Source organism: Hyaena hyaena, unplaced genomic scaffold (assembly GCF_003009895.1).
Source record: "Hyaena hyaena isolate Hyena2069 unplaced genomic scaffold, ASM300989v1 scaffold_1166, whole genome shotgun sequence".
Taxonomy (NCBI): domain Eukaryota; kingdom Metazoa; phylum Chordata; class Mammalia; order Carnivora; family Hyaenidae; genus Hyaena; species Hyaena hyaena.
Genome location: NW_024081797.1, coordinates 507033 through 534608, shown reverse-complemented (window position 1 = coordinate 534608; position 27576 = coordinate 507033). Strand labels below are relative to the sequence as shown.

Sequence of the window (27576 nt, the reverse complement as noted above, 5' to 3'; positions counted from 1 at the left end):
TTTGTGCTGACAGCACGAAGCCTGCTTGGGATCCCCCCCCCCCCCCCCCTCTGCCCCTCACCCTGCTCTCTCTCAAAAATAAGTAATAAAACATTTTTTTTAAAAGGTGGAATAGTAACTCCATGCTGTTTTACTGCAGATGGCATTTCTACTGATTTGGTACTTGTTTTCTTCCCAGTGTTTTAAATTTCTTGCCATATAATGTGAAGAACCACTCACCAAAAAAGTTGGCTCCTAACCTAATGCTGTGACTGTGGTTTTTTTTTTTTTTTTAATTACATAAATCTGTCTTTAGAGACAAAACAGATTAAAACCATTGCATGATGTGGCTCACTGCTAACAAGTTTCAACACTTTAGAAGTTTTCAAAAAATGTTATATACTTTATTAGTGGCTAAAACTTGAGGTTTTTGTTTCATTATTTTAATTTACTACAAAGTGTCATCTGTGCACCTGTATCACACATACTGTGTTACTGGGATTTTCAACTTTATATTAAATTGAGTTTAACTTCTAAGTGGTTGGTGAATCTTCTAAAATCATTTGTAAAATTTTTTGTGTATTTCCCTTTTCCTGGAGGGTCATAGCTTTTGCAGAATTCTCATGATACTCCCCTGCCACCTGCCCAAACACCCCCAAAAAGGTTAAAAATCATACTACTTGTTTACCAATTTCTTGGTGTCAAGGAGTATTTCTTACTATTTCTCTTGTTCCCCCCAGCACTGTGGGCACAACAGATAATTATAACAAGTATCTGTTTATTTGAACTGGTAAATAGATTGACTCTTAATATGTCCTCAATTATCTTCAAGTTTTCTTTTATAGAAGATATCTACTTATTACTTTTCATTTCATTGAGAGAAGCATTAGGACTTAAATTGCAAAAGAACTGGGTTTGAGGTTGAAGGAGAATTTCCTGACAGTTTTGTGAAACTTTGAAATAAGGCAGTGAATGGTTATAGATCCCCTTCATATGATTGCTTTAAAAACTGGTTGGACATTATCTGAATGGATTCCTTTTATCTCGAGACAAATAAAAAAGGCACCATTCTGATGTAATTCCATGATTCTACAAAAACACTATCCAGTATTCTTTTTTATTTGAAATTGATTTGATAATTATAAATAGAAATTAAAGTTTTAAAAAACTGTTCCTAATATTTGCAGATTTATTTAGACACCAAATAACTACTGACCTTTCCCCCGAATTTCTTTATTGTAAAAAGGTTAGAGAGGAAAAGTGTCATTTAAGGAGTTGAGATAACTTACAAGACCCTGTTCTTAAGTACAGTGTAATTCTTGGGGTGCCTGGGTGGCTCAGTCAGTTAAGCATCTGACTTCAGCTCAGGTCATGATCTCACAGTTTGTGGGTTTGAGCCCCGCGTCAGGTTCTGTGCTGACAGCTAGCTCAGAGCCTGGAGCCTGCTTCGGATTCTGTATTTCCCTCTCTCTCGGACTCTCCTTTGCTCACGCTGCCTCTTTCTCTCTCTCAGAAATAAGTCAAACATTAAAAAAAATTTTTTTAAAAAGTACAGTGTAATTCTAGACTTAAAGGCAGTATCACATCTGATTACATTTTGCCCTCATCTTGATAGAGGTTGAGAAGAAAAAGGATATATTCCATCATTGTTTGAAGTTGTAGCCACTCTCTGTTGGGATCTTAGGTCTTAGAACTTCTGGGGAAGATGGTGGAGTAGGAAGATCCTAAGCTTACTTGGTCTGATGGATACAACTAGATAACACCCACATCAGTGTAAATGACCCAGAAAATGACCTAAAGACTGGCAGAACAAAGTTTCCATAGCTAAATGTAGAGAAGAAGCCACATCCAAGAGAGTAGGAAAGGCAGAGACACAAGGGAGGGGCATCCTGGGTGTGGAGAGGGAAGAGAAGCAGATGCTCACACAAGGGACCCTGTACAGGGAAGACATATCCCCATAACATTTGGTTTTGAAAACCAGTGGGCTAAATTTCCCTTCTTAACACTTAACAGTGGGACTTAGCACTTGGAACGTTAAAAATCCGTGGGTTTGGCTCTGGCAGACCCAGAAGGGCTAGAGGAAACTGCCCTTAAAGAGGGAGCACAACAAACAGCCCCATTAAGATATAGCATAGAAGCAGCAGTTTGAAAAACACCTGGGGTAAGGGAGAGAAGGATTTGGTTATTAACCTCAGAGTATGTGCTGGAGGGGCAGGGATCATTGGGGACTTCTCCAGGAACAAAGGAGCTGCCTGGCACCATTTCCCAACCCACCTTCCTAGCATAAGCCCACAGATACCTGCAGGAACCAGTTCAGAGCCAACTCTCACTGTCTAACAGTGTGCCCTGACCCTGCATTCTGCAGACATGCCCCCTCCAGCCATGCCTCAGCTCCAGGTGTCTTCCCATAGCAAACCTATGCAAACCTTGTTAACAACACACATTCCACCCCACACGTTTCTGTGGACCTGCTCCCCTCCAACCTGGCTTACCTGTTCCATTTAAACCAGGTCCCCTGCCACAGCAAACCGGCCCAGATCTCACTAACACCACCTACCCTGCCCTGTGTTCTCCTGTGGTCCTGCCCCCTGTAATATGCTTTTGGCCAGAGCCCAGCCAAAGTGGTACCACAAGCCTAGTAGGGTGAAAGCAAATCCAATAGGGATTGGCACCACTCCAGAGTAACTCCTTCCGTGGGAAGAGGGGCAGATAATCACACACCAATCTGACCAGGCCCAGCAGTGGACTGGGGGCAGATGCCTGGTCTTTTCCAGGCGTTTTCACTAAAGAAAGCCAAAGAAAAAGAGACAAACCAAAATACATACTCTAAACTATAGAGAACAAATTGATGGTTACCAAAGGAGAGGTGGGGTGAGGGATTGGCATCATGAGCAATGTGTAATGTATAGAATTGTGGAATCACTATATTGTACACCTGAAACTAATAAACAGTGTATATTAACTAGAATTAAAATTAAAAACATTTTTTTCAATAAATACAAAGAAAAAAACCATCTTGGATTTCACTTACTTTGAGTCCAGAATTGTGCCTTATCTTCAGGGTACTTCATGCCAAGAATGAGACTGTGCTGGACCAAAACCAAATCCCTTTGAGGAAAGAGATGACAGAATTCCCTGCATTGTTCCTTTCTGTTTCTTATCTTTCCATGCCATATTCACTATACTCAGCTTATAGTGAATTTTTGTAAAATGAGTTTATCACTTGATATATTTGGAAAGATGCTCAAACTAGGATGAACTAGGATGATCTTAAATGCCTTAAAGTAAGCATATATCTAAAAATTGAAAGAAAAAACTATAGCCGAAATAATATGAAAATACAATTATACTTTTCCTTAGGACTAGAAGGATTTTGGTTTTTTAAACTGTTACATGAAAGTTCACCTAAACAAAAAACAAACTTTATTTATCTTTTTTATAATTGAAGCCTGAAAATAATACAACTTATTAAACTTTGTTTTTTAAAGAGCTTAGATACTGACAAGCCCATGGAACCAGTAAAAAGATCTCCTCTTCGTCAGGAAACAAATATGGCCAATTTTTCTTATCGCTTCTCCATATACAACTTGAATGGTAAGATGTAATTGGAAATAAAATATAAAATAGTATACTAAATTATATAATGTGGAAGCAATGCAGTTACAGTTCTGAATAACTCAATATAAAAACTACATGCATAACTTCAGTGAGTTCTTCTATTTCTTGATTTGTGCATTTTATTACAAATTCAAATGATCACAGAACAAATGAAACTGGAACATAACTAAAATAGTTTTCAGTTATTAATAATTGACCAAGTAAGTACATATTCAAGTTGGAACTCCATGACAAACTTAATTGCATTGTTGTATTTTCATTGAAATATAGTCCAGTGAAATTACCGGTAATAATTTTTAAATCAGTTCCTCTGGCCTTAATGTATTCTGCCTAATCAACTTTATAATACTTGGAATTGATATCATAATCTGTGATTTTTTTAGGCCTTGTATTTTTTCCCTCTATCCTCTCAACTCTTCAGGTATTAACAGCTTAACCAAGGCACTGATTATATTAAAAACATATCGCCCATGGTAAAAGGTTGGATGGGGGATGTAGTTAAAACCATGGGACGGTATATGAGTTTTGCATTATTTTTATCTTTTCAACTCATAATTTTATTCTCTGCTGATTACTACAAATCTTAAAAGATGGACTGTTTGCTTCTAAAAATTTCTCTGTGAATTTAAAACAAAAACTCTTAGAAATATGAATTTGATAGGCTTTAGGCCCAATAGGAGAAATTTCTTTGCTGCTTCCCCTGCGTTCATTAACAGATTTATAATAGAATGTATAAATTCTCATTCAGTGTGTTCTGGAAACATCATGTATATTGTTCATTGCAGAAGCTCTGAATCAGGGAGAAACTGTGGATCTGGATGCCCTGATGGCCGATCTTTGCTCAATAGAGCAGGAGCTCAGCAGTATTGGTGCAGGAAATAGTAAGCGTCAAATCACAGAAACAAAAGCTACTCAGAAATTACCTGCTAGCCGACATACAACAAAACATGGCACTTTGAAAGGATTGTCTTCTTCATCTAACAGAATAACTAAAGCATCACATGCCAACTACTCCCTGGATGACATCACTGCACAGTTAGAGCAGGCTTCCTTGAGCATGGATGAGGCTGCTCAGCAATCTGTTCCAGAAGACACTAAGCCCTTAGTAACTAATCAGCACAGAAGAACAGCATCAGCAGGCACAGTGAGTGATGCAGACGTGCGCTCTATTAGTAACTCCTCTCGTTCTAGCATCACCTCCGCAACGTCTAGCATGGACTCATTGGATATTGATAAAGTAACACGCCCTCAAGAGCTGGATTTGACACATCAGGGGCAACCAATTACTGAGGTAAGTAGATGCAACTTTTTCCCCTGGTATTTTAGTATTTAAAAAAGGAGGAAGTTATATTTTTCAAACATAGTTTTAATTATCTTTTTTTCCCTACATTTAAAATTTGTCAAGGATCCCTCTAAGCTAAGTTGTAAAATAAGGCTATAGAAGGAATATGTTACCAGATAATTAAAAGAGTTTCTTCATTTTATTCTTAGGTTGTTTGAATCCCTTGAATTAATACCATTTGTTTCACATGATTTAAAAACTTGATATGTGATTTATATTTGATGACATTTTGTAAAGCTGTTGTAGTTATTAAGCTAATAATAGTTGTTGTTTAATGTATATTTATTATAAAAGAAAAACTTATGAAAAAGATACCTATCAGCACTGTAGTCCTCCAGTATTCTATTTTGTCGAAAAGTAAGTAAGTGTACTGTAGTGAAAAGAGCCACTGGGCTTGGAATCAGAAAACTTGGTTCCAAGTGTTGTCTTTGTCAGTCACTACCATTAGGACCTTAAATGAGTTATTCAGCCTCTGTGAACATCAATTTCTCATTAGTAAAATGGAGCTAATAGTGCATGGTGTACTCCTCATATGATGGTTCAGAGAATCAAAAGTGATAATATATGTGAATGGATTTTTAAAAGATAAAAATTTTTTTTAATGTGTTGGGGTAAAGGTAAGGAATGGATTTATGTTAAAAATGAGTTTAGCAAAAGCTGAGTTTGGTGTAGGTAAATTCTTTACTGAATATTTTTGTCAAGAAGAAGGCAATATTATTACAGTGTAGCAGCAAGAAAGAAGAAAATCTGTGGGCAAAATAAAGCCAGCCTTCCATTTAATTTATGCTTACAATGCTCTCTACCACAGGGTAAAATAATCTATTGAAGAATAATCAGTACCAAGGTAAAATCTTGTAAAACATGATTTAAAGAATCACAGAGAAGTTTAAAATTTATACCTGTTATTCAACATTATTGATTTTCCCCCCACTGATTTAATTCATTAGATTAATTTCTCTCAGTCAGTAACTCATTGCACCCCTTAATGTACTAGCTTGTTCTGGGCACTGTGCAGCATAAAAGAAGCCTGAATGATGGTAGTTTGGAGATAAATTTGAGTTTTATTACTTGCAAAGAATATGTATATTATACCAATCTAAAAAGTAAACTTTGACTTAATTTAAAATGAAGCTTGTTTAAGTGGTATGTAGAGAACTTAAAAATTGATTTGTGTCTTAACGATACTTGAGGATTATATTTAGTACCAGCTCCATAGTATGTATCATTTATGTCTTTTAGATTTACCCTTTGGAATATGAGCAATATTTTATTAGGGATATGCTTTCTTGGTTATACTGTGTTTTATATGTTGATATTCCTTTCTGCTCAGATTATTTTGAGTTGGGTCAAGGGGAATGTGGTCAGGTTATGAACTAATCATTAAGGATCTTTGTGTATGTTTCATCTGTAAAAATATACTCATTATATACATTCAAACAATAAAGTAAAAAGTGAAAAATCGTCTCCAGCAACTCTTCAGATGTGACCTAGTGGTATTCATAGGCAAGGATACCTGTGTGTTCAGTAGTATCATGTTTAACATAAGACTTCAGTGTAAAGGTTGGTGAGTAACCCAGGAATAAAACAGAGAAAGAGTTAAAGTCTTCTCTATCCAGCCTGTTCTTTTGCCTTGCCTGGATGAGTAGAAAAGTGGCTTAACAAATCTAGGACTTGCTTTAGGGTACTTTTTTATGGATCTAGTCTGTTCTACATATTAAGAAAACTAATTGAGGCTTACTAGATCCCAAACCCATGTATCAAATGTCCCTACACTCAAATACAATTTTTAAAGCATATTGTAATTACATTTACATTCATGGAATTTAAAGAGTCCAGTAGTTCTCTGAGACTTGTTAACAGAAAACACTGCTACACATGTGCACAAGCATGCCATATTCTCTCAGAGGTCAGAACTTCGTGCTCTTTCAGCTGATTCTCAGTGTATTATATCTATATCATTAAATCTATACTTATATTACTATTTCATGATTTATTACAGTTATATGTGCTATCTTCTGACTTTTTACTCTGGAAGATTAGGATTTAGACAACTCCTTTTTAGACAACTCCTCTCCCTTCTCCCTTCCTGTTTTCCTGCCTTCCCAATATATTTTGATTGGATTACTATTCATTGTTTGTATTATCATGAATGTATATTTGGTGCTAAACTCTGTATGTCTGCCTGCCTTCCTTCCTTCCTTCCTTCTTTCCTTCCTTCCTTCCTTTCGTTTTTGGGAAAGATAGTGAATGAGAGAGGAGTAGAGAGAGAGAGGGAGACAGAGAATCCCAAGCAGGCTCCATAATGTCAGCTTAGTGCCCAGTGCAGGTCTCAAACTCAGGAGCTGTGAGATCATGACCTGAGCCGAAATCAAGAGTCACACCTTGACCCATTGAGCCACCCAGGCGCCCCAAACTCTATATGCTTTTATTACATTTCCTTTCTGGGACATTACATTTTGCTTACCTTGAATTAAAGATTGTCTTTACATTTAAAAACGTATAGGTTTTTTGTATGTTTATCACTATTTCAACTCCAAACATTCCCCCAGGATTAACTCTCTTGGTTCAAACAAAATTAGCGTTCTATTAATATCATCTTAAAATTCCTTGTTTTCTTTTGTAGTCTTTTCTCTAGGATCATTCTTAGGTCTTTTCTCTCAGGGGAGTGAGCTTCTCCAGAGAAGATTTTTCATTCTCCTGCATGGAGGGCATATGCCTGGCTCCCAGTGCTTTAGCATCTTCTATCTACTAGGTGCCAGGAGTACAGACACCTAGTTCAGTTGTGACAGTTGTGACAACTAGAAATGTCTCCAGACGTTGCTACATGTTCCCTGTAAGGCAAAAGTCCCCCGTTGAGAATCCCCTTTTTTTTTTTTTAGTTTATTTTGAGGGAGAGAGTGCACGTGATCATGGGAGAGGCAGAGAGAGAGAGAGAATGCCAAGCAGGCTTCACACTGTTAGTACATATCCTGACGTGGGGCTCGATCCTGCGAACCATGAGATCATGACTGGAGCTCTAATCAAGAGTTGGGTGCTTAACGGACTAGGCCACTCAGGTGCCCCAAGAATCACTTTAAGTAGAAAGGGTTAATAGGAAGTCTGAGTCCTTTTTTTCATGGGAAACTATATTGGGTGTTTTCCTTCTCCCAGCATTTTTTTTTTTAAATGTTTTTTTATTTCTAGGAGAGAGAGAGAGAGAGAGAGAGAGACAGCATGAGCAGGGGAGGGTCAGAAAGAGAGGGAGTCACAGACTCTGAAACAGGCTCCAGGCTCTGAGCTGGCAGTCAGCACAGAGCCCGACGCGGGGCTCGAACCCACGAACCGCGAGATCATGACCTAAGCAAAAGTCAGACGCTTAACCGACTAAGCCACTCAGGCACCCCCCCCCGGCATTTTTTTTTTAATTAGACTAATAAATACAGAATTTTCCAGGTAATATTGTTTATTATAAACTGACCCCTGGTTAGTGAGTGCATATGGACCAGGAAGACTGTGAGTGAACTATAGAAGCCTACGAAAAGACACAGTCCTTTGTTTCCTGGTGTTCAGTGTGTCAGTTTTGTAAGTGAACATAAATACATCCCTTGAGGGATCCTAGAACCTACAGTCATTGGCTGTTAAAATGTACTGCTGGTTCATGTGGAGTATGAAGTTTCCCTAAGTCAGAGTGATTTCTGTACTTACCTACATGATCTCTGTGCCTTACAATGGTGTGTCCACAAAAGGTTTCTGGGGTGCTGAATAAATCCCTTATAAAGATAGCATGTCTCGTGCTAGCATGCTTTGTTTCTGCAGAACTAAGTGAACTTGGTGCCAAGTTATGGTTTGTTGGGTCCTGTAAGTTGACTGTCAGTCTCAACCTGAGACACTGCTAGTAGGCGAGTAAAAGAAGAATCTGAGAATTAACTCCTTTTTTAAGTATGCTTTCAACTAATCCTCCTGGTTTTCTTTGCACAATCATTTCTGTTGCTTCTAGAGACTTTGGAGGTTACATGATGTACATTGGGGTACTTCTGTGCTTTTCTCCAGTGCTGGCTCAATGTTCAGCTTTCCTTCAGCCTATTGAGTTGATTACGACTCAGCCAAATGCTTCCTAGCTTCCAAAATTTTGTCATGTCTTCTTGTGAGTTTGTCATTAATTTTTTTTTTTTAAGAAAGCAACACAAACGGTGCCTGGGTGGCTCAGTCAGTTAAGTGTCCAGCTCTTGATTTTGGCTCAGCTCATGAGCTTGAGCCCCCACATCTGGCTCTGTGCTGACTGTGGAGCTGCTTGGGGTTCTCTCTCTCTCTCTCTCTCTCTCTCTCTCTCTCTCTCCCTCCCTCCCTCCCTCCCCCTCTCCCTCTCCTCTCTCCTCTCTCCTCTCTCCTCTCTCCCTCCTTCCTTCCCTCCCTCCCTGTTCCACTCGTGCTCTGTGCTTTCTCTCTCTCTCAAAATAAATATTTTTTTTAAAAGCAGCAGAAAAGAAAATATTTGTCTTTGTTTTAGCTTGATTTGGGGAAAGAGTGGATACATCTCATTGGCTATTCCTTCACAATCTCTTTCTCATGTCTATGGTCTCTAGACATTGAAATACCCCAAGGTGCAGTCCTCAGACTACTTTTCTATCCAAATCCAGTCTTCTTGTGAGCTTAAGCACTGACAACTCCCACATTTTAACACACTGTTTCATTTATCTAAGACACACCTCTTCTTCACATTCTAATCCCTCTAAAACAATGGTAACTGGGAGCTATTTTGCCCTGCAGGGGACATTCAGCAGTGTCTGGGGACATTTTTGGTTATCACTGATAAAAGGGTGCTACTAGCATCTTGTAGGTAGAGGCCAAGGGTGTTGCTAAAATCCTACAACACACAGAAAAGCCACCACAGCAAAAAATTATCTGACTCAAAATTGTACCAAGGTTGAGAGACCGTGTTTTAGAAACAGGTAGCATCTGTCACTCACTGTCAAAGAGGTGGCAGATATATTCTGTGTGAAGTTTTGTTTTGACAGTTGCTGATGAAGATCAAGAAAGTACTAGCATTAAGTCATCTTAGATTCAGAGAAATACAAGTGTCTTTTGCCAGCACCTCTGTCCTGACCTCCAGGCTCATATATCTTATCTCTAATCATCATTTCTATTTGGATGTCTAATAGGTAGTTCAAATTTAACTGGTCTAAAACTGAATTCCTGATCTTTTCTCCCAAACTAAAACTCTGAGAGAAAAGTCTTCTCCATCTTAGTTAATGGCTCTTCTTTCATTTTAGTGCATCAAACAAAATCCTCGGAGTCTTAGTCTACTTCTCTTTTTCTTTCCATCCCCCATTCCAGTCCAGCAGCAAATTCTGTTGCCTTTACCTTCAGAATATATCCAGAATTCGATCACTCTCACTACCCTCACTGCCACCAAGCCAGCATCATTTTGCAGTAGCCTCCTAGCTGGTCTTCCTATATTCACCTTCTCCTTAACATTATACCATCTGTACAGATGTCAGAGTGATCCTATTAAAAGGTAAGTCAGGTCTTACCCCTCCTCTTTTTAAACCCAAAGGCTTTGTATCTTACTCTAAACCCCAAATCCGTGCAATGGCCGGCAGGTCCTTACAGGATTTGCTTTCCCATTATCTCTCCCTCCTTCCCTCACTTTGCCAGTCATGTTGCCTCCTAGTTCTTTGCCAGACATCTGAGCACAGTTAAAAAAAAATTAATCTGAGATTGGTGGTGTTCCATTTTGGGGGCATGGGTGGTTAAAATGTCCATCTAAAAATGAAATAATACTGTGGCTTATCTTTTTGCCCTCTTGCTCTTTGAGACAGGGATAGACACAGTACCTTTTGACATCTGGAAGAGTAAGTCTTTTTTTCCTGCCTTTCTCTTTCCTAACTTTTCTTGAAATACTGTGCTTTCAGGCACCTCTCATTTGTTATTTCATTTAAGCCTTCTTAGTATTTATTTATTTAGTAGGGGCATTTATTCCAAAGAAGAGTAAGTAGTTCAAGTAACTGGGAAGTCTGTATTTGAATTACAGAACTATAACATTTGCCTACCAGTTTTTATCAGTGTCTTAAAAATAAACTGAAGCTGATTGTTAAAAAATGATTATTTCCAAAATAAAATATTTTCCATGGATAAACATAAAAATGGATTATAGAATAATTTCAGTCAGTAATACTATGAAATCCACCAGTAGTGTTCATCTGCTGAATTTTTAAACTGGAATTCATTGTGGCTGAAATAAATTCCAATATAGTCTCTTTGTATCTTAACCCATGTGAAATAAATGTTGCCGCTGATTTCCTGGCATTGTTGTGGTACTTTTATTCATGTTAACTGATAAAACAATAGTTTTCAATTAGATAGCAGTTTGGAAATTTAAATGGTAATTTCATGTTATAAGTTTTATATAAAATAGGGTTTACTGATAACAGGTTAATGCTAAAAAATTCTTTTATATTTATTTTCTGGTGAGATTTAAACTTTAATGATTCCTCTGAATTTGGAACTTTATACATGAAGATGTACTTTTAAAATGAAAATGCTTTTAAGGGGCGCCTGGGTGGCTTAGTCGGTTGAGCGTCCAACTTTCGCTTAGGTCATTATCTCGCGGTTCGTGGGTTCGAGCCCCGCGTCGGGCTCTGTGCTGACTGCCAGCTTGGAGCCTGGAGCCTGTTTCAGTCTGTGACTCCCTCTCTCTCTGACCCTCCCCTGCTCACGCTGTCTATCTCTCTCTCCTAGAAATAAAAAATTAAAAAAAAAAAAAAATGAAAATGCTTTTAAGAGCTATTATTATTGTAGTTTATGGCAGATTCAAAAGGTTTTATTGAATATTACTAGTACTTGATGATTATACTGTAAATATTATGATAGGGAAAACTTCCTTAGTATCTGATCTGTTAAATGAAATCTTTCATGGACATACCATTATAACTTGTGATATGCCAGTAGCATATCATAGGTTCAGTGCAATAAATTCTTCCAGTTCCTTCACTTTTTAGAACTATTTCAAGAATTAGTTAGAAATTTTGAGGTAGTGGAAAGAAAATAGCAATTGTGTTTACTGTAGCACTAGGGAGTGGGGAGCCCCACTGGGACTTAAGTCCTGAATTATTCTTAGCAAACAACCTTTTGGTCTGGAGTATTAACTTGAGAGCATAAGGCTTTCTCAAACTTTAAGAGGCCTACATATCTAAAAAATTTGTATTATTAATTTCTCAATTATTGCAACTACATTTCTCTTAAAATCCTAATGGCTGTGTTGCTACATTTCCCTGAAATTTATTCACATGTACCAACTTGGTGTTTAATTCCAATTTTACTGGCCTACTGAGGTTAATGAATAGCAGAAAGAATTGGTACCAGATGAAAGAACTGACAATTTGTTGAAACCCAGGGTGAAAGTCTATTTCTCAAACTTTTCAAACACACCACTCCAATCAACATTTGCATACATACCCTGACTTTTGTGTCTTTCTTAGTAATCTGTTCAGCTTTTCATCTATATTTGATCTTAGGTCTGGTTTTTTTTCTTTTTGGTTTTGTGTTGTGAGGGCTGGTAAAGGACCTTTTTTGAACAAGAATAGAAATAGATTCATCTGTTTTTAAAATGAATAAGGACTATAAAATACAAGAGAAATAATTTTAAAGCATTCAAACATTTACTGGTTACATAATGGCTAGTGAAAAGAGGAATAGAGAGAAGGGTGAAAAATAGAAAAATAATAGTCCCTACTACTATATTTAGTGCTTATTCTGTATTGGGCATTGTGCCTACCGTGTCTTAACACACTGAATCTGCACTGCCTTGTGGAATAGATCGCATTACCTCCATTTTTACGATGGAAGGAACTGAAGCAGAGAGTGACAAAATAAGTTCTCCCGGGATTTGAACAAGACTGTCTGGTTGTAGAGCTCATACTGCAATGCCATGCTGCTGCTTCACCGAATTGAAGGAGAATCAAGACAAGGTTAGACTGGCCAGTGCTCTTAGACCCAAACCAAGAGACAGAAATACAGGGGCGGAAGAAAAAGGATGAAGAGATTCATGCAGTAATATCCCCATCTTGTGGTGTTTCAGTATATTCCTGAATGTATTGTTAAAATTTAACAACTCTAAACTAGTTGTAATTTAAATGAATTGAGGCATAAATGAAATTCAGATGAGGGTTGGTGGTTTTTCCACTTTTGTAATAATAGTAATGGTATTCACTTCTTACAACAGCCTTTGGAGAAAATGCTGTTATCACTCTATTTTACACACGAGAAAACAGGTTAAATAGTAAGCCTACAGTCACAATGCCAGTAAATGACTAAGATGCGCCTTAGACCCAGTCATTCCAACCCCAGGGTCTGCATTCTTTACCACCAATGCTGTGCTCATTTTTAATATTTGTGAAAAATGCACACACGTCAGTAAAGGATGAATGTAAATGTTTTATTGAAACCTAATGTGTGTCCACCGACTTCTTTTTTCCAGTTATAATCTAAGGTGTTAGCTATCGAAAGGAAGTATTTTGTTCTTTGGTGCAAGGCCATTTCTTGAGTATGGTTTCACTCCTATGTGAGATCAGTGCTTTTCTGTGCACCTGCCATCCCCCCACTCCAACACCATCACAAGATTCTGTAAATGATTCTTCATTTTAATGTTATAGAGTCAATTCAAGTAGGTAGTGATCCATAACTAACTTTACTAACTTTGCAGAGATTTTTGGAGTTTTTGATTGATTGATGGAGAATTTGATAGCTTGCTAACAAAAGTTTTTGGAACTCAACATGTTTAGAGCAAAATTGATGTGTTGAATTGATTGACTCCCAGATTCATTTTTGAGGTAAAAATTAGATTTGGGAGATAATTTTTTGTAGTAAAGTATTTGAATATTTTGTGGAAGTGGAACCTAATATTAAATAAACTATCTATCATGCCATAATCCCTTTCATCTGTATTAATGTAATGACATTTAATCTTTGCACATGTGCTATTTCTACTGCACTTGTCACTTTGCACACATATATTCATTTTTGATGAGGATGTGTTGAATTTTTTTAATGTTTATTTTTGAGAGAGAGAGAGAGAGCAGGGGAGGGGCAGAGACAGAGGGAAACAGAGAATCCGAAGCAGGCTCCATGCTCTCTGTGCAAAGCCTGACATGGGGCTTGAACCCACAAACCATGAGAACATGACCTTAGCCAAAGTGAGACATTCAACTGACTAAGCCACCAAGGCGCTCCTCAATGTGTTGAATTTTAATAACTAATGTTCTGTCATACTGTTTAACATGGTATATAGGCAGTCATCTCTTTTTGTTGAACACTTCAGATGGGAGTTTGTTTGAGATGGAGTCTACAGAGAATAGATACTTAAAATCTTTTTATTTTGACAGAGAACAAACTGAGGATTGCTGGAGGGGCTTGGGGGGATGGCCTAAATGGGCAAGGGGCATTAAGGAGGACACTTGTTGGGATGAGCACTGGGTGTTTATTACATGTAGGGGATGAATAATTGGAGTCTACTCCTGAAGTCATTATTATACTCTATGCTAACTAACTTGGATGCAAATTAAAATAAACAAACAAATGAACAAACTTTTATTTGAAAATAATATGGAACTTCCAAAAACTTAAAAGAATAGTACAAAGAACTCATGAAATTCATTACTTAGATTCACTAATTTTTGGTGTTTTGCAACATTTGCTTTATTGTTTGCATATTTCCCCTGTACCAATTTGAGAGTTGACTGCATTTATTATGCCCCTTTAGCAGCCTTTAATATTTCAGTCTTTATTTCCCGAGAATGAGGATATTGGCAATATATATTTGATAGGCCTCCCATGATAGAGTGATTGACACAGTGCTAGAGAATGTGTTTAATGAGATAATGTAGAGTGGGCAAAGAAAAAAGTCTTTTTTTTTTTCTTGTTAAGAGTCATTTATTTGTCAATATACTTCAGTAAAAAAATAAAATTTTTTAATGTTTTATTTATTTTTGAGAGAGAGATAGAGACGGCATGAGCAGGGGGAGGGTCAGAGAGAAAGGGAGACACAGAATCTGAATCAGGCTCCAGGCTCTGAACTAGCTGTCAGCACAGAGCCTGACACACGGCTCGGACCCACGAACTGTGAGATCGCGACCTGAGCTGAAGTTGGATGCTTAACTGACTGAGCGACCCAAGTGCCCCCCCAAAAATAATTTTTTAATAAAGCAATTTATTTTACTTCTGAATATTTACCAGTACTAGGCACAGTTATAGATGACCCTCAATAAATGCATGTTGGCTGATTTTTTTTTTTTAAATATAATTTATTGTCAGGTTGGTTAACATACAGCGTATACAGTGTGCTCTTGGCTTTGGGAGTAGATTCCCATGATTCATCCCTTACATATAACACTCAGCACTTCTCCCAACAAGTGCCCCCCTCAAAGCCCATCACCCCATTTTTCCCTCCTCCCCTCCCTCTCCCCCCCATCAACCCTTAGTTTGTTCTCTGTATTTAGGAGTCTCTTTATGGTTTGCCTCCCTCTCTGTTTGAAACTGTTTTTCCCCTTCCCGTCCCCCATGGTCTTCTGTTAAGTTTCTCAAATTCCACATATGAATGAAAACATATGATATCTATCTTTCTCTGACTGACTTATTTCACTTAGCATAATGTCCTGTAGTTCCATCCACATTGTTATAAATGGCGGGATTTCATTATTTCTCATTGCTGAGTAATATTCCATTGTATATACAGATCACATCTTTATCCATTCATCAGTTAATGGACACTTGGGCTCTTTCCCTAATTTGGCTATTGTTGATTGTGCTGCTGTAAACATTGGGATATATGTGTCCCTGTGAATCAGCACTCTTGTATCCTTTGGAGAAATTCCTAGTCGTGCTATTGCTGGGTCTTAGGGTAATTGTGTTTTTAATTTTTTTGAGGAACCTCCACACTGTTTTCCAGCGTGGCTGCACCAGTTTGCGTTCCCACCAGCAGTGTAAGAGGTCCTGTTTCTCCACATCCTTGCCAACATCTGTTGCAAAAACAGTCTTGATCTGGCCAGGCTTGTGGCGGGAAATCCAAGAAGCAATAGTTATTCATACGTGCCATAAATATTTAAGTGCCTAGGCATTGTACTAGGCTGTAAGGGGTAAAACTGTGAACATAATACACAGTGTCCATAGGAAGTTATAATTTATAGTGTGAGGAGAAAGTGTCAGTATAGACAACCAGTTTCAAATTCAATACAGTGTAGTGAGTGCAGTGATAGGAAAGATAGAAATCCTTGGTTAAAAGATCATTGATCACTTTGAGAATGAATTATAGAATACATTACAACGCAAAGGATGCAGACTTTGGAGAAGAAGGATGCTAGATTGCAGGAAATTGAGGGATAAGTGAAGGGTAGTATACTATAGCTGAATTCAGGAAATTTAGCATTGAGAAGGAGAAAACCCAAGAGGTGGGTACCCAGAAGTATTGAATATTTTTCTCTTTCCCACTCCCAGTAAGCTGGACTAGTTAATATAGAGACTGGGAATGAGAGGGAATGAGTGGGATCTAGGACAGACTTAACTTTAAAGGAAATATTTATTCATATGGAAATGGAGAAAAGGATGAGAAAGGGCTGTGGTTCCAGGATACATTTTAGTGATGAAAATCCTCATGATGGATGTGATGTTCTTAGTAATGGGGTGAAGTGAGGTCATATGAAGAGGTGGAAGGGTGAAACTAGAAGATTTACCAACTTGCAAATTGTTTAGAACTAGCTTAGAGGGAATGACTTAGGGAGTGAGGGGAAAAGAGTAATAAGTACTGCCAAACAGCAGTCAAGGCCCAGTTGAAGCAGGAATTGGTATTAGGCTTGGTGTTTCTTCATAGCTTCCCGTAGAGCTCGGCTGTCTCAAAAGTAGTGAGGTTATCTTTAAGTAATCAAGAGGTAGATCATCTGGTTCTTTTTAATATTTGCATAATATAATTAAAGATGCATGTAACTTTTCATTACTATTTTGTTTCAATGATTCATTTCAATGATCTTTTTCTCTTCATGCATGATAATGAGAATGGCCCTTTTCCATCTCCTTTACCTATCATTTTCTTCCTTCCTGCATTTTCACAGCATGCTATTTCTCTGAGATGTCCCAGCAAGCAGGCCAAGCATCATATTGACTTCACAGAAGAACAGGCTGAGCTGACACCTGTAAGTTCTGTAAACATGTCCATGGGATTACTTAAATAGCAATGAAGAGGAATTCACTCTTTAGAACTCCTGATGATGAAACCTGGTCATATACCTCAATTTTTTTCATTAAAACTAAACCAGTCTTAAATAAGCAGAAAACAAAGGAGCAACTGCATGATACAGTACCACTGAATATTAATACTCATGGTAAGATTATAAAGATGGTAGGTTATCTGATATAAATAAATTTTGTATTGGAACCTAAAGCCACAAGCTTTCTTTTTTATTCTAAAGCTAAGAGCTTTTGTAAATTTCTTAAGCTATGGACAAATTCTTCAGAATGGGGTTATCAAGTAGAGTGACTCTTCCACACTGATGCTTCACCGAAAATCTAATTTCTTTCTTTAAATACGTACCCTCTGATCAGTGGTTGACAGAGCTGGATGCTTGAGAGCTGTGCTGTTCCTTAGAGTAGCCACTAGCCACATGTGACTGTTAAGCACTTGAAATGTGGTTAATCCAAATTGAGATATGCTATAAAGATAACTTACACAATGGATTTCAAATACTTAGTATTAAAAATATTAGGTATTAATATTTTTATTGATTACTTCTTGAAATTATATTTTGGATATTTTCAGTTAAAAGATACTAATGTTTATTTTACCATTCCTTTTTTAAAAATGTGGTTACTAGAAAATTTTAAATTATATTTGTGGCTTGTATTATATTCAGTTGGACACTGCTGCTTCAGAATGATCTATGAAGAACAATAAAACCCCAAGTTCCCGACCCCTGTTCAAACTGAATCAGATTTCCTTTAACCTTCCTTCCCTTTCTTGCCCTCCCCTCCTCTCCCCTCCCCTTCCCTTCCCTGGTAATAACCCAGTAACCCATTGAATTGATTTCATAATCCACTAATGGATTATGTCCTACATAGTGAAAAACACTTTTCTTACCTCACCTGTAGCCCCTCCCTTACACTCTTAAGCATCATCGACACTTGTTATAATACTTGCATTGCCATCTACTTGTTTCAGTTCTTAATCCTTCCAGTCCCAGTACCCCCATTTTATAACAAATAATATAGATCAATGTTTTTATCTCAAGTGAAATTCATAGATAATAATAAACCCTACCTACATACCTACTTTTTAAAATGAATTTAATGCCCAGGACACCTGGGTGGCTCAGTGGATTAAGCATCCAACTTCGGCTCAGGTCATGATCTCACGGTTTGTGAGTTCAAGCGCCGCGTCAGGCTCTGTGCTCTCAGCTTGGAGACTGGAGCCTGCTTTGATTTCTGTGTCTCCCTGTCTCTCTCTGCCCCTCTCCCACTCACATTCTGTCTCTGACTCAAAAATAAACATTAAAAAAATTTTTTTAAACAAATTTAATGCCCTAATTAACATCCATGATGGAGAGTAACCAAAAAGATATAATTATCTTTCAGTTTTTAAATGTATGACCACTGCTGTTTTAAAAGATATAATGACAGGGGCGCCTGGGTGGCTCAGTGGGTTAAGCGTCCGACTTCGGCTCAGGTCATGATCTCATGGTTCGTGGGTTCGAGCCCCGCGTCCGGCTCTGTGCTGACAGCTAGCTCAGAGCCTGGAACCTGTTTCAGATTCTGTATCTCCCTTTCTCTCTCTGACCTTCCCCTGCTCACATGCTCGCGCGCTCTCTCTCTCTCTCTCTCAGAAATAAACAAAACATTAAAAAAATTAAAAGAAACAGACATAATGACATAATCATATGCCCACTTATAATTTGGGTTTAAGAGAAGTGAGCCAATCAGAAATCATTTTTTACAAGAAAAAAGAAAGCGAAATATGGGTGGGCCTAGGACTAAAACATTTTATGACAAATAATTGCAAACAAAACATACCTATATATGGTAATAGAAAAAGGAAAATAGCCTTAACTGAAGTAGGGATAATGTGGTGAAGCTATTTATAGACTCAAAGAAAAGAAAATGGGGAAGTATAAAATTTTTACAAATGAGTCTTATTTCTAATTGTGATAAAATCATTCCCTGTCTTATAAATTGGATGAGGCAGTAATAAAATTATTTTGATATTTGATATTTTTACAGTTAGATTCCTCATTATGCTATAATTATTTTAAATAAGACATAGTAATATAGAATATTTTTAGTCTTTAATCTTAAAACTCAGAGTAATTCTTGAATTCCATGTCTTTTCATTACTTTAATAGTATTTAGTTCTCAATTTTGTTAAAAGGAATTTCAAATCTCTCCTGTCATTTACTTGCATGTGACAGAGTGCACACTGCCAGTGATACTGCCAGTTCTGGTATTGGCAACTCTACAAGCTAGGTTTCTGTTGGTGAAATGATTTTCCAACATAATGAATAAACTTTGGACAAAAGAAAAGTGCAGACTTCCCCCAATTTATTTTACAAGGTAACTAGCATTCTTGGAAGAGCCATTGATATTAAAATTACACAAAATACATTGTATTTGTATGTAAAGTGGAGTTGGGTTCTAAGCTCAGATTTTTAGAAACTGTATTTCCCATATGTATGACCTTCCATATTAAAACAGTAAAAGTTCATGTATGATGAGGGACTTTTACTGTTTATTATGTGACATTGTTCCATGCTGCAGGGCATCTAGCATTTCTGTTTCCCTCCTAATAAATACCAATAACACCTTCCTCCTCTTCATTGTAACAGCCCAAAACATCCCCATTTTCTGAAATGTCTCCTTGAAGGCATTACTACCACCGTGTAGAGAGAGCCTCTGATATCTCTATTTGTTCTGTTTCTACCTCCCACAACATCCCTAGCTGCTTCTTACTCATCTTCTAGGACTCTAAGCATTTTGAGAAATACTTTCTCAGCCCCTGATTTTTCATTAGGTACTCCACCCCCTACCTGCTTTCATACAACTTAACACATTGTATTATAGTTGACAGTTTATCTCCCTGTTAGACTCTAAGCTTTGTGAGAGCAATGAATGCCTTTTCTGGCCGCCTTTGCATTTCCAGTGCCTTACATAGCTCTAGGCTCAAAGTCGCAATCTAATCAATAATTGAAAAAATAGAGAGGAAAATGCAAGAAAGAAAATAAGCTAATAAACCAACAAAATGAATTAAAAATAAGCCACTGACTTTGTATTGTTAGTGGCGAATGAAAGAAAATCAGGAAGGCCCTATTTAAAGTGATGTGCATTTTTGTTACCAGTAGCATGTGCCATGACAGAAGCCTAATTTAAGGACTTGCACAAACCACTGTGGCCTTTGCTTTTCTCAGTCAGTCCTCCAGCTGCATACCACTCTTCTCATCCGTCTTGCTTCTTTCTCCAGTGACCAATTCTCACACCCTGGCACACTTTCTGAGGAATTCTAGGGCAACATATGACTGGCACCATTAGGGGAAGATAAAGTAAGGCATTTATTGAAAGAAGGAGTTTGCTGCTTGTGGTTTTCTAGGTTTTCATTTTTCTGCTACAACGACCTGAAACTTAGATAGAGGAAACGTGCAGGCCTGGCTTCCCTCCCAGCTCGTGAGTAAGCAGTGAATACCTATGTGACTGTCACAAGCACAAAATAATTTATGATCATGTTCAGCTATTGTTTGTGGTCTGAGTTTTTGGATGTGGATTATTTTTGGTATAGCAGCTATGATAATATAATGATTATCTCCCTTTTATTTTAGACTGTTTAAACCTTTTAATATTTTCTTCTTTTTTTTTAATGTTTGTTTTGAGAGAGCTTGTGTCAAGTGTGGTAGGGACAGTGCAGGAGTGGTGGGGGAGAATCCTAGGCTGACAGTGCAGAGCCTGACATGGGGATGGATCTCATGAACTGTGAGATCATGACTTGAGTGGAAATCAAGAGTCAGGGACTTAACCCACTGAGCCACCCAAACCTTTTAATATTTTTAAATGGATAACTTCTATTTACAAGTTCTTTAAACAAATACAGTTAGATATCATTGTTTCTCAATGACTAGATCACAGGTTTCTTTTTTAGTGATTTAAAGTCTTGAGATGATTTGCTTTTGAAAGCTAATTGAGTAAATCCTGTATGATTTTTAAGTTTAAACTCGAATTTAATGTCTGGAATTATATTCACAAATAATAGTTCATTTTGAAGGCATGAAGCAGATTTATTTTTTAAAAATTTGAAATATAATTACCTGAATATCGATATTTCAACTTGGGGAATCTTTTTCTGAAAAAGTAATCTTTAAGATAAAGGAAATAAGAGTAAGGTTTTAAGAAATAGGTTTCTGTGTATTTTACATATTGTGTAAGAATACATTTGTTTCCAGGGACACCAGGGGTGGCTTAACTGGTTGAGCATCTGACTTTTGATTTCATCTCAGATCATGATCCCAGGGTCATGGGATCGAGCCCCATGTCAGACTCTGTGCTGAACCTGGAACCTGCTTGGGAGTCTTTCTCTCACCCTCTGCCCTTCTCCCCTCTCCTCGCATGTGTGGTATCTCTCTCTCTCTCTCAAATAAATGAATCAATGAATGAATCAATGAAAATAAATGATTTTTTTAAAAATTAAAAAAAATTGTTCCCATTACATGTGAGTAGCAAAAAATGAATATAAGAGCAGTGAACGTTATAGTTGCTCTTTTTAATTGTCCTTCCCAGTTATCTCCTTGGTCTTAGTGGGTTGTTAACCTCAACAATTAAACAATTAAATTGAGTTTTTAGAAATTTCTCTTGCCTTGCGTCTTTATGGATAAACCAACTAACCTATTCCTTTAGGAGGATTAGACCATTTAAGGTAAATGAGAACCTAGAAATAATTGTCTCTGTTCTTGTTATTGTTTGATCCTGTGGGTGCTAATCTTAATATGTCCCTTTTTTTTTTAACCTTAGTTTTTTTTCTTTGTTTTTTTGCAGGAGTGGGTGAAAGGGGCAGGTATACTTACAAGGTTCATTTTGTATTAAAGCAAAAAATTATATATAGACAAATACTATATAGCAAATTCAATTCAATGTAGTATAGATTGAGCAAAGATAGTTAATATTCTTTTCTGGAACAGTGTTTCTAATTTTGGAATAGGATTAAGATTAGAATTAATATAAGATTAATCTTAATAGAACATTAACTTAGTCTTAGAAGTAGTATGTTTTATTATATGTGACAACTTTCTGAGAATGGGTGCTACTCTAGTTTACTTAAATTTCTTTCCAAAGAATTTTTTTCTCAAGAATAACTTCATATACAGTTAGATTTATAAAATGTAACATCATAGAATATTTTCTGTAACTCCACTCAGCTGTGCCAGTGTATTATTTTAAATGGTGGTTAGTAACTACATAGCTTTAAAAAATAAATTCTAATTCAGAACTCTTTAGGGACAGGGAAGTTTGAATTCCATATATATGGAAACAGCTGTAATTTATACTCTGTGAGTTTAAACAATTGTACAAACTTACCTTGAACATGTTACTAAAAAGTTATTAAGGGGGAAAAGGATAGTTAGGGACTTTGTTATTCACAAATCATTCTTTTGAAAATATATTAAATGCTTGAATTAGTTTAAAGGAACTATACTTAATATTTTGTTCATGTCATTTGTTGGCTATGTAAATCCTTTACTATGCAATGTAGTCCTATTAGTACTGGTATAATGAGTGAATTAATAAGATACCCTAGTGATATTCACTAGGCAAAACATTTATGGACATTTTTCTCTTGGTGTGGCTATCGTTGAATTGATCAGAAATACTTGCAGAGTTTTTGAAATGATACAGACTTGTTCTGTTTTCATAAGAATATACTACCTAAAGCTATACAGGTCTCTAGGCTTTAATAAGAGGAACGAATATTTTTAGTCATTGGTCTTCAACACCTACTTATCTGTGCCATGTGCCCAGCACTCACAAACATTGCCCTAGAAGACAAACTGGCTCTGTGGTCTGTGCAGTGCATGGTCCATTTTCTCAGGAGTGAGGGGCCACCAGGAGTCTGCTAGAGCATGCCTACTGGTATAGATGGTGTCTGCCTCCCCATCCTTTTCATCTTCTTTTTTTTCCCCAAGTTTTCTTATGGACACATTTCACTGTAGGAAAGAGACATGAGATTAATGGTAGAGAATCATTCTTTGTCTACTTTATATTTTAAACACATAAAACCTCCGCTGACTTCTGTTGCCTTTTTTGTTTTTCTCTCTTTTTCTGCACAAGCACTCCTATCTGGACAGGGAAACCTCCCTTCTTCTGAGAAACATTGCAGGAAAACCTTCTCATTTGCTGACCAAGGTGATACTTCTTCTTTCCACCTGCATGTAAATATTTATTGTCTTTTAGGTAGAATATAATTTCTAGTTTTGATTGTGCTCTCAGATTTCTTAGGTTGTACTTTCTTATTTCAGCACTTTTGTTGTTAGTAGTTTTTCCCTTACTGAAGGTAATTATTTACTGATCTTAATGACTTAAGATCTAATGACTTAATATTCTGCTTTCAATACCAGAAAATATTGAGTAGAAAATATTTTCTGTAATTTTTCACTAAGTTTTAACTTTTGTAAATGACCTGACCATCTCCTAAGTATGTCACACGTTTTCTAGTTTAACATTTTATTTCATTTTAAAGCCTAAAAACATTGCTTTAACTTTTCTTACTAGTGGTTATCCATACTCTGAGTTTCTTTAACAAATTTTGTTTTCTAATTCTTGTTTGTATTATAAACACCTTATTTAATTAAAGCATTTATTTACATAAACAATCTTACTTTAATTTACATTAGTTTAATCAGATTGGAAGAAAGGGCTGCAATTTTAATTTCTCAATTCTCTGCCCTCAGAATGGTTTGAATCAGTCCAGCTGGATGTTCGCTGGGTTGATATTTTATATCAACTTAAAATCCTTTAGCCACTGTCTTTATTAACTAAGGATTAACAGAATAGGGAAGCTGAATAGATTTTTACCTCTTTTCAAGTCATGTTTTTATTTCATTATCTTATTTAAATGTTAAATTCAAGAGTGTCAGACTTGGTTACAGTTTCTTTGGAATATGTATGGTGATTATGGGTAATGTGTCTAAGTTATTGTGCCTGAAGGTTTTTTTTTTTTTTTTTTTTTAAATGTATTAAGGGGTGCCTGGGTGGCTCAGTCGGTTAAGCATCCAGCTTCGGCTCGGGTCTTGATCTCATGGTTTGTGGGCTCAAGCCCTGCATCCGGCTCTGTGCTGACAACTCAGAGCCTGGAACCTGCTTTGGATTCTGTGTCTCCCTCTCTCTCTGCCCCTCCCCCACTCGTGCTCTGTTTCTATCTCAATAACAAAACATTTAAAAATTTTTTTTAAATAAACTCTCTTGTATAAAAAAAAGTATTGTGAAAGAGGATAATAAGGCTAAAATTAAAATTTCTCTGAAGAGCAGCTCAAAGGCCCACGAGTCAGCGGGGAAATCCTCTCTCTTGCTTGAGTTTCTCTTTAAAGTGACCTAGGATGAGGCACCTGGGTGGCTTAGTCGGTTAAGCGTCCGACTTTCGCTTAGGTCATGATCTTGTGGTTCTTGGGTTTGAGCCCCACGTCGGGCTCTGTGCTAACTGCCAGCTCAGAGCCTGGAGCCTGTTTCAGTCTGTGACTCCCTCTCTCTGACCCTCCCCTGCTCATGCTGTCTCTCTCTCTCTCTCTCTCCTAGAAATAAATAAAAAACATTTAAAAAAATAAAAATAAAGTGACCTAGGAATGGGGTCGAAGCAGCTTACAATAGGAAAATGTAGAATTCTAAGCAGATAATAGCCATGTTATACTTTATAACCATATCAAAGTTTTTTTCCTGTCCTCAGCTCCTACTCTGTTTACTCTCTCTCTCCCCAGAATCTACACTCATAGCTTCAACTAGGATCTCTGTTCTAAATGACATCTCTACCTGAGAGCAACATATTTCCAGATGGCTATCAAGCATTTCTTAGAGACTACCAGCATTTTTCCAGTACCTCCACTTCCACAGATCTCTAGCTTCCTTACTCACACTTACCCTAGGGCCTCACAGTTTATGTCCTTCTTGTGACATTTCTGTTTCTATACAGAATGCTGCCACTGTCCTGGTTACCCAGGTGTGAGTCCTCGACACCATCGATAGTGCCTTTCTTCTCTGTTATTATCTTAAAGTTCCAAAGAAGAATTTGCAGGATTAGGCTCACCCATCTATTTTATTCCCATTGCTACCACCCTAAAATAGGCTCCTACCTCTTATCAGGCTACCACACTGGTCTCTTCATTCTTGCCTTTTTTTCCCCCAGTCCATTTTGTACTCTGCACTCAGATGTAACATTTTACCATTTCTGTTGTTTGTTTATTGAACAAATATTTGTTAAGTTAGGTACTATGCTAGGGGCTGGGATATAACTGTATAAAATGGACATATCCCCCTACTCTGAAGAGTTCACAGTCTGCTTAGGAAAATAGATTAAAAAAATTAATAAGCAAGTGTAAACAAATCCTAAATCATGTTAAATACTATGGAGGAAAAAAAGTGAAACAATAGAGAATGCTGGAGAGAATATGAGGGGTACATTTCTTTTAGATGGTAAGATCAGAAAAGACCCTTCTAACGGGGTAGCATTTAACCTGAAGATTGAAGGATGAAAAGAAGAACTTGAGGGTGAAGGTTAGTGTTCTGTATACATAGGCTCAGGGAGAAGAATTAGACAGGTTTGAGAAGCTGAAAAAAAAGCTATGTTGCTGAAGCCACAGTAGTTGAATGAAGATAGGAGTGTCTTGATTTGGGTTTGGAGAAGTAGGCAGGAACCAGGTTATTCACGGCATGCTAAGGATTTCTATTTTTTTGTAAATGTAGTGGCAAACTGTTGAAGAGAATAACTTCATCCATTCAACAGACATATGCTGTATACCTGCTATGTTCACAGCGCTGGAGACTTGGCAGTGAACAATACAAAGGTCCTACCACAGGGAGAGTTACCCAGTCAGTAACTTCTCATCTTCCTCTGCCCAAGAGACAGTGATCCCAACTACAGCATCAGAGCCATCTCTCCCTGGATTATCTCTTCTTCTCCCATTACCCAGGTGTTGGAACTGCTGGTGTATATAACCAACATCTGGCTCCAGTTTTGTCCCTGCTTATATACAACAAGATATTTGAGCAGGAATGTGATTTACTAGCATAGAACCTAAACACATGGGGCATGGAGTCAGGGAAGTGGTAGAAATTCCCAGATAACCCACGCTGCAGGAGCTTCTCAATGTCAGTGCCCTCAATACCAGAACATTTGGCTGTTTTGAAATTAAAATGAATTTATACCTCTTGCATGCCACCTTTGTGGCCACCTGTTTCCCTTTACCCAAAAAGCATCATGCCCCAGTTATGACCCACCTCTCATATGTACTTTTCCAAACTAGGACATTGTGACACCCAGTGATTAGTACACAGTAGAATGAACATAGTAGCACTGTGCTTAGGCCAAGGCAGCAAAGGTAATGTTTTGTTTTATTATTTATTTTTTCCATTGTAAATCCAGTTGTCCCTATACTGCTATTAATGAACTATCCTAAATACAGTTCTGAGCAGGGAACCTCCGCAAAAACAGTACCAACCAGCTTCTTCTAAGAATGGCATTAGTGCCAGCACAGAACAATTTTGCCATAAATGGAGCAGTGGGCAAAGGACACATTGTTGATCTGATGCCTTTAAAACTCTGGGTACTATTCTAAATGCTTTCCTTGACCTCCTCATCTAACAATGTGTTTTTGTCACTCTTTACTCCCTTACCCTGCTTTCTTTTTTTCCAAAGGACATATTCCTGACTGACTTATCCTATGTTTCTTTATTAAATCTTATCTCTTATTAAATGTAAGCTCCCTGAGAGCAGGAACTCTCCCCTGCACTCAGATCCAAGCCTGCATAGTCTCAACAAACATCTGTCATATAACACAAAGGTCCTTTAGTGACTTCTGAGGACTATTATAATGTTAACCACCATTTTCTTCAGAGAAGTTATAAAAGTGCTATTATATTACTGTAAGACTTTTATTTTTGTTTTTGTTTTGTTTTTTAATATTTTTATCTATTTCTAGGAGAGAGAGAGAGACAGCGTGAGCAGGGGAGGGTCAGAGAGAGAGGGAGATACAGACTCTGAAACAGGCTCCAGGCTCTGAGCTGGCAGTCAGCACAGAGCCCGACGCAGGGCTTGAACCCACAAACCGCGAGATCCTGACCTAAGCGAAAGTCGGACGCTTAACTGACTAAGCCACCCAGGCGCCCCAAGACTTTTATTTTTGACAAGCAGTTTTTATTTACTGCTTTCCCGTAAGTTTGTGCTATAACCCTTAAGAAAAAAAGGAACTATGACATTATAGTGGAGAGAGCAAGTAGTTAGTCATATGGTTAACTACTTGTATGATCATAGAAAGATTAGTCTTTCTGGGCCTTAATTAATCAGTATAATGGATATAATCATGATAATGGCCTTGCATAATTGAGAGTTAAATGAGACCCATGTGTAACAATGCCTCATAGTGTGAGGCAAGTTGTAGGTG

At 37.4% G+C, this 27576-nt stretch overlaps 1 protein-coding gene across 1 annotated transcript in view; it reads left to right on the top strand.

Annotated features, from left to right (window-relative positions):
* Positions 1-3467: 3467 nt before the first annotated feature.
* Positions 3468-27576, top strand: part of RAPH1 (Ras association (RalGDS/AF-6) and pleckstrin homology domains 1) — a gene marked incomplete at its 5' end in the record, with an annotated part of 60457 nt that continues 36348 nt past the window's right edge. The window contains 2 exons of the mRNA XM_039222588.1: positions 3468-3573; positions 4383-4888. Coding sequence (XP_039078519.1) covers positions 3468-3573; positions 4383-4888 — 612 coding nt within the window. The remainder of the gene's footprint in view (positions 3574-4382; positions 4889-27576) is intronic.